The sequence below is a fragment of the Semicossyphus pulcher genome, unplaced genomic scaffold (genome assembly GCF_022749685.1).
Source record: "Semicossyphus pulcher isolate SPU_LCO1_2020_fin unplaced genomic scaffold, fSemPul1.0.p SCAF_8, whole genome shotgun sequence".
NCBI classification, from domain to species: Eukaryota; Metazoa; Chordata; class Actinopteri; order Labriformes; family Labridae; genus Semicossyphus; species Semicossyphus pulcher.
The window spans coordinates 31599992-31611133 of record NW_027211759.1 but is presented as its reverse complement, the minus strand read 5'-3'; the positions used below and the strand labels follow the sequence as shown (position 1 = coordinate 31611133).

The 11142-nt window shown below is 40.6% G+C and overlaps 1 protein-coding gene across 1 annotated transcript; it reads right to left on the bottom strand.

Moving 5' to 3' along the window:
- Window positions 1-235: 235 nt before the first annotated feature.
- psme3ip1 (proteasome activator subunit 3 interacting protein 1) lies at window positions 236-9664 on the bottom strand. Its single transcript, XM_069686580.1, has 7 exons — window positions 9620-9664; window positions 7933-8069; window positions 7759-7857; window positions 6230-6351; window positions 2903-3042; window positions 2385-2470; window positions 236-1443 (listed from the first exon to the last, which is right to left on the bottom strand). Exons 2-7 carry the CDS (start codon window positions 8057-8059, stop codon window positions 1181-1183), a joined length of 837 nt encoding a protein of 278 aa, XP_069542681.1. The 5' UTR covers window positions 8060-8069; window positions 9620-9664; the 3' UTR covers window positions 236-1180.
- Window positions 9665-11142: the final 1478 nt, after the last annotated feature.

Below are 11142 nucleotides of genomic sequence, written 5' to 3'. Positions count from 1 at the left end.
CTTTGTAGCTCATCACTCATAATCCATGTACAAACTCCACACCTGACAGTGCCTGACTGGAGGAGGCTTGAAACTTGAACTGAATTATTAGTATAAACCTGCTCTGTCTCCATCTTACAGACACACACACACACGCACACACGCGCGCGCGCGCACACGCAGGCGCAGGCACACGCACACACGCACACGCACACACACGCACACGCACACACACACACAGAGTGAAGAAACAACACGAGGGAAAGCTCTTTATTATTCTCTGCTCAGACTTGAACAACAAAACAAAACTCCAACACCTGAGACAGCAGCATCTTTCAAGCATGATGTGACTTCCAGACAAACTACTGATGAGAGAACACAATACATCACACAAATAAAAACAACTGTTTTCAAGCCACAAGAACTTTGCATTTTACCCAAAGCTAGAGAGAAGCGTGTCCTGCCCCGACTCTCTCTCCTCTGCTGCTCAGAGCTAAAAGGTGATTCATGTGACCCACTCTAAAGCAGTCTCTTTTCTTTGCTCCACAGCTGTCAATCACTGTTCCCTCAGCCAACAACACAGCTCGCAGTCACTGTGGCTTGGGTTGGGAGGGGGGTTGTAGGGGGGGGCAGGAGGTCGTCGGGATAGGCAGTGCGGGATTGGCTGCTCGGCTTAAACTGCGTGAGATTTGATTGAGGGAAGGAAGGGCGGAGGTGTCATGTTTGAGTGCCACAATAGCATAAATCACAAATAGATACACAGATTAAGTTAGAATAGAGTTTAAATTTGTACTAATATTACTGTTTATAAGGATTATACTGAAGGACTGAACTTTGTCTGATGTCAAAGAGCAACAGTTCAACTCACAGCTGTGCAACAACAGGAATACTGAAAATGGTTGTTAGGTATGTGTGGTGTACGACTAACTTGCAGGTACACACTGTTGATGTGTGTGTGTGTGTGTGTGTGTGTGTGTGTGTGTGTGTGTGTGTGTGTGTGTGTGTGTGTGTGTGTGTGTGTGTGTGTTTGACCTTTATATACAACAGTGTGTGTCTCCATATCTGGTGTGAGGTTACCTTTTCTGACACTTTGCAAGCCATTCTGAAGGCTTGCAGACAAACTTCAGGTTTTGTGTGTGTGTGTGTGTGTGTGTGTGTGTGTGTATGGTGTTTGTTTGTGTGAGAGTATGCAGTTGTGTGTTTATCTGTAGGCCCTGCTGTGCCGGGGGTACGGCAACATGATTGTGTCCACGCTACCTTCGCTGTCTGAGCTGCTGTCAGAGTCGCTGCTGCCGGAATAAACCCAGAGTCCCGGTAAAACGCCAACGCACACGGCTGCTGACGGCAGGTGTAGCGTGCCTTGACCAGAGCCTACTGGAGCTGAGGGTGTCTTCGCTGTCAGGCCGGGGACCATTTGTTTGTCTTCAGCCCCCCCTGCTCCTTCTCCTGCTCCTTCCTCCTGTTCTGAACAGCAAACACACCATCAGATTCAGAGCTTCTACATGCAGATGTCATCCTATGAGGCTCTTTTTCTCTTTGCAGGCTTTTCTTTAAGGTCAGAGATGAAAATCTTGCATGATGGAAAGTCTGTAAAACCATGAACATTTTACCATTAGACCATAAAATGTTTTACAGAGAATTATTGCGTATTTCAGTTCATTGTTTGGGTTTTCTGTCGCACAGCTTTACTGTTTTTACAATCCTTTTCATAAAAAAAGTTTAAATAACCCAACAATGCACTAGCTGCTCAGCACCAAACAGCCTTCAGACATAAGCCCTTTTTACACTGCCAGTTCAAGGCGGGATTATTACACCTCTGTTCCATCTTCTATGTAGAAAGCATGGAGGCTGAGCGGTGGGGCGAAGTCGTTCCGCCTCCGAGCCAGCATCGGAGGTAGTAACAGCATCTGTGTAAACAGCGGAGCCGGCAGGGCGGAACAGCTCCGTGTGTGTGTATTTGAAGCACGTGCTGTTTGTTTACACCTCTCACACGTTTTGTTTCCATAATGCCGGAACGCTGTGTAAACACACGCTGGGGCGGCTTTACGTCGGCGTTGCTTGATCCAATGAAAAATGACAAAGGCTGCATGACGGTGGAGCTTTGTAACGCCGCCGGGGCGGAACTGCAGTGTAAAAAGGGCTATAGTCAGCATCGAGCTTGTGAACTAGCTAGCATTTAAATCCTGGTGTGAAGGTGCCATACGCGGCGTAAAATCTTTGTGCTTTCACCGACTATACATTCCTTGTCCACCTTGTAAAGAGGGTCAGCCATCCTTTCTTTTTATAAAGGCGATAGCAGGTCAGCATATAAATTAAAATAATTCCAGGACTTGTCAGAGGTGTACAAATTAACTTCTGTCCACTTCAGACAGACAGATATGCCATCTAAAAAGGCTGCAGCCCACCTGTGTGTCTGTCTCCATTTCCTGTTGTTGCTGTTGTTGTGATTTCCACCTTCTGTTTCTTACTGCTGTCAGACGACTGAGAGGAGCTGGGTGAGAGAACACAGAGATTTTGAAGATTTAAAAATGCTGTTATCAGGTTTAAATGTCAACAATGGTTCTAATGACTGAATGGGAAAGAGAACTGTCACCTAATTCTGTATTTTCACATCTTTCTGCTCATTGTTTTGGTTTCAGTCTTAAAATATATTGTGAGAAAAATGTGTTTATTTGGATACTTCTTAAGCTTTTAGCAACTGCAACCTGGGAATACCAAGGAACCTTGAGTTTACGAATTTTACCAGATGGACTTTCATCAGCGTTGTTTTCTGTGAAAAAAGCTCTGATAAAGTGACGCTATCTGCTCAACACAACACTGCAAAAACACAAAGTAAGTGACCAGCAGGTGAACATATTGGAGCATTTGGCAGCTAAAGACAAAGATATTTCCCTAAGGAGTTTTTAAAGTGGTATCTGCATACCTGCGTCTCTTGACAGCTCCAGCTAATAAATGGGCCTGAGACAGGTGGCTGGTCCTCTGCTCTGCCCCTGAATGTTTCGGTGCCGCCTTTTTCTCAGGCTCTTTGCGGCTTTCAGTGGACACTTGCTTTACTAGAGCGCTGTGAAGGTGCAGAGTTAAGGTGAATAAAGCATAAAGGAACCTTTAACTGGGGGGCCAGGAGAAGCAAGAAAAACATGAACAAAATTCAGCAACAGTCCATTCAAGTTGCATTCTCTCCGTTCTTCGAGGGGGAGCCATTACAGTCCTCCATCAGTGATATGGAAAAAGTGACACAGTTCTGATAAGCTAAGAAAGGCACTCAGGGAGAGAAGCAGAGAGAGATGACACAGATACAGCGCCTAAAAGAACACCAAGAGATGGACAGAGCTCAGGAGACCTGAAATCAGGTCGAGATGCAGAGACGGAGGAAAGTAGACTGAGAGACACACAGAGAGACAAAGCACACATGGTAAAAGACAAAAGGTCCGACAGACGGGTCAGCAGACACAAAGTGGGACATTAGGTAGAAGTGACGTACATCCGAGAGGTCCAGAGTTTTTTACTGCATTAATAAGGTCTGCACTTTGTGTGTTTGTGTGTGTTCTTTGAGTTCACTGTAGTTACCAGCCTATGATACAGTTTCCACGACAACCCATTCTCTTATTTATCTGCAGATAAACCTGTCTGTCAGGAATCTGTCTATCTGCAAGGGCACTTGGTGTGTACGTGTACAGTGGACAAGCAAGGGTTTCAAAAAGTGTCATTTACATTGATGCAATGCACAGTGACGATGGATCACAGTTATGAGTTATGTTCCTGAAATTTAAAGGAAACTGAAATGAATATTCATACCAGTGTCAATCATGACACAATCCTAAATTAAAGCTGAGGGACAGCTATAGATTTCTTTGGTAATATGGTAATGGAAAACTTAGTGTGTGTCCATATCAATAAATATATCAATACATAATCAATACTCTTTTTTAGAGTAATTCGCGGCTCATATTTTCCAGTAGGAAATTGTGTAAGACGAGAACAATGTGAAACTGAGTGCACACAGTGAAACATGTAATTATAATCTGGACCAGAAGAAGAAAATCCCTGGTAAATTTAAAACATTGCTCGTAAGAATTGTATCGTTTGAATAAAGTTGTGAACACAAAGAGATACATCTTTTGTTTATAGACAGATCAGAGGTTTGACCACGGAGAAGCTTTGCCTGCCTCTGCCAACGCACATAAAGCTGCTCATCATATATGCATCAAGAGACTCCACATTAGCAGCACACATGTCCTTATCAGTTGAAAGCGGCATAAAGAGTAAAAAAAATACCTTCAACAAGCATCACTTTTTAGATACTGAGATACTGAAACTCTGACGAACGCTGAGGAACTCACACAATAGACAGTGCTATCTAAAGAAAACTGATGCTCTGCTTGAACATTACAAACATACCTCAAACTCATCACAATGGACCTTAGGTTTAAGGAGCAGGGTGGAGGAGACCTCATCTCATCATAAAGATCTACCTATCAATATGTTGGATGCCGTGATAGGATCCATTATCAGCTCACACTAAGCTTCTAGCGCGAAAACAACAACTAACCCTCAGCCTAAAACACGTCACTAACTGGGCTGGTGATGTTTTCCACAAAAGTCACACCAGACACCCAGTCCACAATTTTGCAAATGCAAAGGCTTTCATTAGTGGGCCTTGGGCTCAATCACTGTTGTGTTACCTCATTTGGCGATAGTGACTCAACAGACATTTATTTAAATTAAAATCTTTGAGATTATTACTTTAAATTCTATACTGCTGGGATATGGTAACTAGTCATGTCTTATTAGTTTGAATTTTTCAGTTTAACAAGAAGTTGAAAAAAAAACTTTAATTTAACCTAAAAAAGAAAAGACTGCTAGTTGTTGTTTTGACAATCAATCAATCAATCAAATTTTATTTGTATAGCGCCAAATCATAACCAGAGTTATCTCGAGACACTTTACAGAAAGAGCAGGTCTAGACCGACTCTTTGTTATGTTATTTAAAGAGAGGCCCAACATGAATCCACCATGAGTAGCACTTAGCAACATTCGGCACATTGGCAGAAAAACTTCCTTTTAACAGGCAGAAACCTCGAGCAGAACCAGACTAACAACATATGTTTTTGTTACAACAACAACATATGTTCTTGTTACAACAACAACATATGTCCTTGTTACATCAACAACAACAGGCAATACATACTTGGTCACAATGCCAATAATAGTGGTACACTAGTGTGAAAATTAGCAAAAAATAAATTAGCAACAACATCTTGTCATAATATCTGTATAACCTGGATGTCTTTCATTGATGATTATCCTGTGTAAATACACATTTTTAAAGAGAGAGGTGGGTTATCTTGCAAAACATTTAAAGAAAGAGTCAATCAGTGCTTCCTAACTTCTCTCTGATATATGGTCTTTGTAGGACCAGTCCTAAAAGGATCAAACATCTGTAAAACCAGATGATATACAGCTTTCACCTGCTTTGTGTAAACCCTTTTGCTCTAAGACTTTAAACATCAGTCTCATAGTATGCAAGCAACTGGCATATTACAAGTACAATCACAACGTATTACTGCTACCACCTGGTAGTAGTAACTTCATCTACACTACACTGGTTTGTTGTATAGCTCATACCTCCAACATTACATGAGCAGTAGCCAGTACCTGTCAAAGAAACATTTTACAACAGAGATAAGTGAACTAGCCAGAACAAAAACTATCAGGAAAGTCAAGAGAAGAGGTACTGTGCCACAAAACAAACACTAACAATAATGCTGCTTTGTCAGCTTGAGTGTGAAAGACTCTGGATGCTTAGAGCGGGCAGTGAGTATTTCTGATTTAACACAGCTTACGGGTGGAAAGGTGTGTTTAGTTTTGTACACAAATATCTCATGCTGAATTCCATCACTGTACTCAGATTCTCAATTCGTGGATACCAAACAAATGGACCTGACTGATACAACTTCTTTCATGTCCCCCACCACTCAAAGCCACCCGGTTCACACATTATCACACATTCATACACTGATGGCTGAGGCCATATATTTACTCTAATAGTCTTTCACATGCACACATTGATGGCACAGATGGGGATCAAACCACTGATCTTATGAGTGGATACATCCTGAGCCACAGATGCCGAAGAAGACGAGACAAATAAGTTTTGCTGCTGTGCTTGGAATCGTCTCAGTGCTTCTCCTGCAATATTTGTTATAGCTCATTAAAATTCTTTACATAAACAAACGTGATGAAAGGATATTCTGTACTCTAACAGTTCCTGCTTCTCCTCATCCCTGCGTTGCTTCTCCACCAGGCACTGTTGCCGGGAGACCTCGTCCAGGAAGCTGGTCTCATCCTCGTCCAATCCTCTCACCATGTTCCCTGTCACCATGGAAACAAACATGCTCTCAACACATGGCAGCGGAGTGATTGCATTTTTTAGAAAACAAACCATAACAGTATTTTCAATCCACACACAAGTGACCTTCATGAAGACTTGTGTAGATCGATGACATTTCTGTTGTTTTCAAACACAGACACTCAAATTTTCCCACTGAATTGTATTAAATCTGTAAAATGTTGTACTTAAAAGGAATTGCAGTGTACGCCTTTGCATGGCTGAAAGTCTGCTGAAAGCATGTTTAAAAAAGGAACCCAACATAAGCAAAGAAAAGCCATCAGAGACATGTATTTACTCTTTCACTATGTTAATTACATGTAGTATAAGCAGTGGCAGTGTGAATGGACAGCTACAAAATGTTTACTATTCTTGCAGGTGCAGGACTGCAAACAATTTGGTTTGTCTTTTACTAATTACTAATTACATAATTAAAGGGGTACTTCTCTCAGCAATCTTTTGGTCTTTTGGGGACTTTCAGAGAAAGAGAATCATTAAAATCCATGCAGTAAAAGCTGACGTATCCTGACTTTAAGTTCCAAATATCAGTCAGGCTTCAAAGATGCTGTATCTTATATTACCGTATTATTATTATTATCAGAAAAACATAGTTATGGTAAGAAACCCATTACAAGGAAAGATGTCCCTGTGACAGACATGTCATATATGATATTTGAGGATTGCTAATAACTGATTCATTAAAACATATGTACTGTTTCTGTGTTGTAGCTGGTTAAAGGGGAACTAATTAAACTACTTAAAAGTTGCTCTGTGTTAACTTACTGCTAAACAAATAAAAGTTATGTTTACATAAAGCATAAAAATAAAACACTGATGTTAAATGCAATCACTTCCGCATAAACAAAATTGCAAAGTCTGTTTTAAATCCAGCTTTGTTGTTACGAGCCTGCAGTCCTCTTCTCCCTGCCTTTGTTAACAGTGCTGCTTATTTTGTCACATTACAGCCAACTATAGTTCAGTGGAATAGTGTCACACTGTTGGCTGGAGTACGGACCCTGCAACCCATGCAATTTCATGTGATCGTTTAATTTCATCAAGTCACAAGCCAAATGGCTGTGATGCAAACAAAATTATGCATTTAATATGCACTAACTACAGCTGTCAAAATTCCCAAGTCCAACATTATGACATCATCCTGGTTATTTTCACAACAAGGAATAATAGCTAAACATGTCAAAACTTAAAATTCTGAAAATGATTGGGAGTTATGTTGGAGTTGATTGTTAACATCCTTGTAATTCAATGATGTTTAGTTTTATAACACATAGCCACTGTCTCTTTGTCTTGGAACAGTCAGCTAATTCAAACCTAGATGAGCAATAGATGTTAAAGTTTGCAAGGCTAAGACAAGCAGGTAGACAAAGACCCACTGAATTTGAACTGCTCCTCGAAATCCTCTTGTTTCTTGTCTTTCTGCTCCTGCAGACGCTCAAAGAGGGAGCGAGGGTCATACTCCTCCTCTGGGGCCTCTGAGGAGTACACAAACAAATATATTGATGTATGCACAGATGTAAGCGGTTTGATCTGTGTGCACATGTTCTTACCTTCTGGGTCGTCAGGTTTCCGGACTTTCTCCCATTCCTCCTGTCTCTTCTTCCTCTTTTCATCAAGCTCAGTTTCTGACACAAACTTCCTGCTGAGATCAACACCTGCTGCCCCGCCCCCTGCCATTACAACTGACCTACACACAAACACGAACAGATGCAATGCACTAGTGAGAATCATTAAAAAAAAAAAGGTTTTTACTCAAAATGGGATGCTGTCTATTTCTGCTTGACCCATATATACTACCAGGTGAAGAAGTCATTGCTGAGGTTAACCTCTGGGATGTCCAGCAATTAAAAAGTCAGTCTAATCCAGTGATTCTCAAACTCTGGGGCACGCCCCCCTGGGGCGGCATGACAGGGGGGGTGCGCCCAAGAGTTTGAGAATGCTCTCCTGTGTGGTTTTGACGTCGGACAACCCGGACTCATTTTCGGGTGGCACACTACAGAAACGCATTGCCCACGCATATATATATATATATATATATATATCTATGGTCCCGCTGTTGTTTATTTGGTTACCACGACTTGACGTGTGATTGATGTCCTGTGACTGGAAATTTTTCTTTCTCCAAAGGGGGGATTGACAGAAAAAGTTTGAGAACCACTGGTCTGATCCATTAATATTTAGCCTGTGTCCCCTGAGCAAACCCTAAAACCACTGCTATTGACTGCAGCACTAAGCCATTAGCTACCTGTGATGTATGCATGTTCCCACTTCCCTTGGAAAGGATAATAACAGGATTATTAACTCATGCAATCTTTATTTCTTTATGCCACAAAAGCCCTGAGTATTAAAGGAATCTATTTATATGTGACGTTTCAGTGTTCAGAACATAACAACACAATTAGAGCTGCTAAGAGACTATGAGGGACACATATTTTTAAGCTCTAATGTCGGAGCGGACACAATCAAATTGTTAAAAAAGAATTTTTGTTAAGGGCTTTTCAATTACTATGATTACATTTTTTGAATGACATTTTACATTAAACAAGACACATCCCTAAAATATGTTGTACGGGCTAAGTGGTGGTGGTGTTTGAGAATATATAGAAACATACAGTATTTAAGGTAGGAAAGGACTCACTGAATTTCATTGGTGGTGTTTTGACTCCCCCTTGTGGATATTTTAGATCACTGCAAGATACTCAAATATCAAAGGAAATGTAAGTACCTTTCTTTAACGAAGAAAGCTCAAGAAAACCGCAAAGACCCCAAAACTGACATACAATGCGTTGACGACCGAGAGAAATACGAGTTCCGCTAAATGGACAACGTTTTGTTTTTATCGGCCTTGCTGGTTCACTCAACGTTACCACAAGAACGATAACAGCGATAGAGGCTTATGGTTAGCTTGTTAATCAAGAAACACTAGGCTTCCTATACATGTGGCCAATACGTTGAATTAGCACACAGTATGAACTACAACAACCAGCATTTTAAGCATACTATTTATTTATTTCAAATGCTCTCGTTGAAGCTGCTGACACTTAGATGTGTGCTGCAACCCCCGACTACCGTTAGCTTCATTAGCATTCAAGCAAGCTGTTGTCACCGCAGTCAGTAACCACACATCGTGTCATGCTTTAATAGCAACACTTTTGGATGCACAACCTATTACACTTGCATTTCAGTGTATTACTTATTAATTTCATATTGAATTATATCTGTAGCTCTGAAACTTACCAAGCAAGGCTTGTCGATATTATATCGCTGCTCCAAACGAATGACGTTTAGTGTCACACTAAAAGTAGCTCGTCCTGATTGTCGATATTGTCGACGTGCGGCTTTCGTTCCGCCCTGCTTTCTTGCAGGCGGGTCGGTTTGTGAAACTCTATTTCAAATAACTGCGATAAAAAAATGCTAAAATCAGATCAAATATGCAAACAAGGCAACATTGTCCCCGAGTGATGATGATAGAAAGCCATACATGTAGAATGCTTGTACATAGAGAGCGAAAGTTAAACCGGTGTCAAATCCTTGTATGTGTACATACCTGGCCAATGAAGCCGATTCCGATTCTGATTAAAAACATGGAGAATATTATAACTGAAAAATGTAAACAAATGAGAAGAAAGTGTTGTAAGTTAGAGGAAGAATCCAAACGAGGATGAGTTTGAAAGACATTAATTTCTGTGACACCTTTCTGTGCTTTTTACGAAGAGAGATGGCTATATCAGTATAAACATCCTTCAAAGATACAGCAAATGTCATTTGTGAAAATATATTAAAAGCCAATTTCCAAATCATTGATTTAATCCGTGTACCAGCAGGTTTAGAAAAAAGTGGGGAACAGTTTAAGTTTGCACTCACAGTGGGAACACCCCATGAACACCATTTCCTGGTCCCAAAACAAATCTTGTCCAACAGGGTAACCGAGACATTTATATAATACCAATATGAATAAATATCTCCCTCAACAAACTTTTTTTTAAAATAAAAAGTGCCAATTGTCCATATTAGGACAGGGGAGCAGTTATGGTGCTGGGTTAATGTAAAAACTAACAAACAACGAGATGTGTACATTAGGGATTTTGATAGGGAGTCATTACAGAGGACATTTTAGAAAACACAGTGTCCATTGATGTAGAGTTCTTATTTCAAGTTTAAAACCATATTACTTTGTGGAGTAACAATTTGCAATTATGCAATTATATATTATGAACTGTGTGAACATATTTTAAAATGAATTAGCATTTGAACCTTGCAAATGAACCTTAGATGCTCCAAAATCCTGAGATCAATTTCCTAAGAAAAACAGGATTTAGTGGAGTCTGTCATGAGTTAACAGAGTCTCACGAGCGGTACAGAAGTAAATAGCACCAAAAGCTCTGCCAAAACTCACCCTCTTAGCTGTGATTGTCTCGTACTACTGTGTTTTGATTGGCTTGGAAAACCAACAGGTGAAGCACAGGACTTTTACCCCGGAGATGGCTGCACCATGTGAATATGAACATCAACGATTTTTCCTTGTAGTGCTGATGACCAAACCTAACCAAACTGGGACATTCTTCATTCTTCAGTTTGCTCTCCCTACCAGACCTACGTTCTCCTTTGCCTGTCAAGTGCGTCTAAAGTAAGTTTTTCTTTAATGTTTATACATTTTATTGTAAAACTAAATTAATTTTTAAAAAAGGGCTTTTCAGTGAAATCTGCTGTCTCAAGCATCACATCCATTATTTGAAGCACCAGCTCTCCTCATTTCGGTT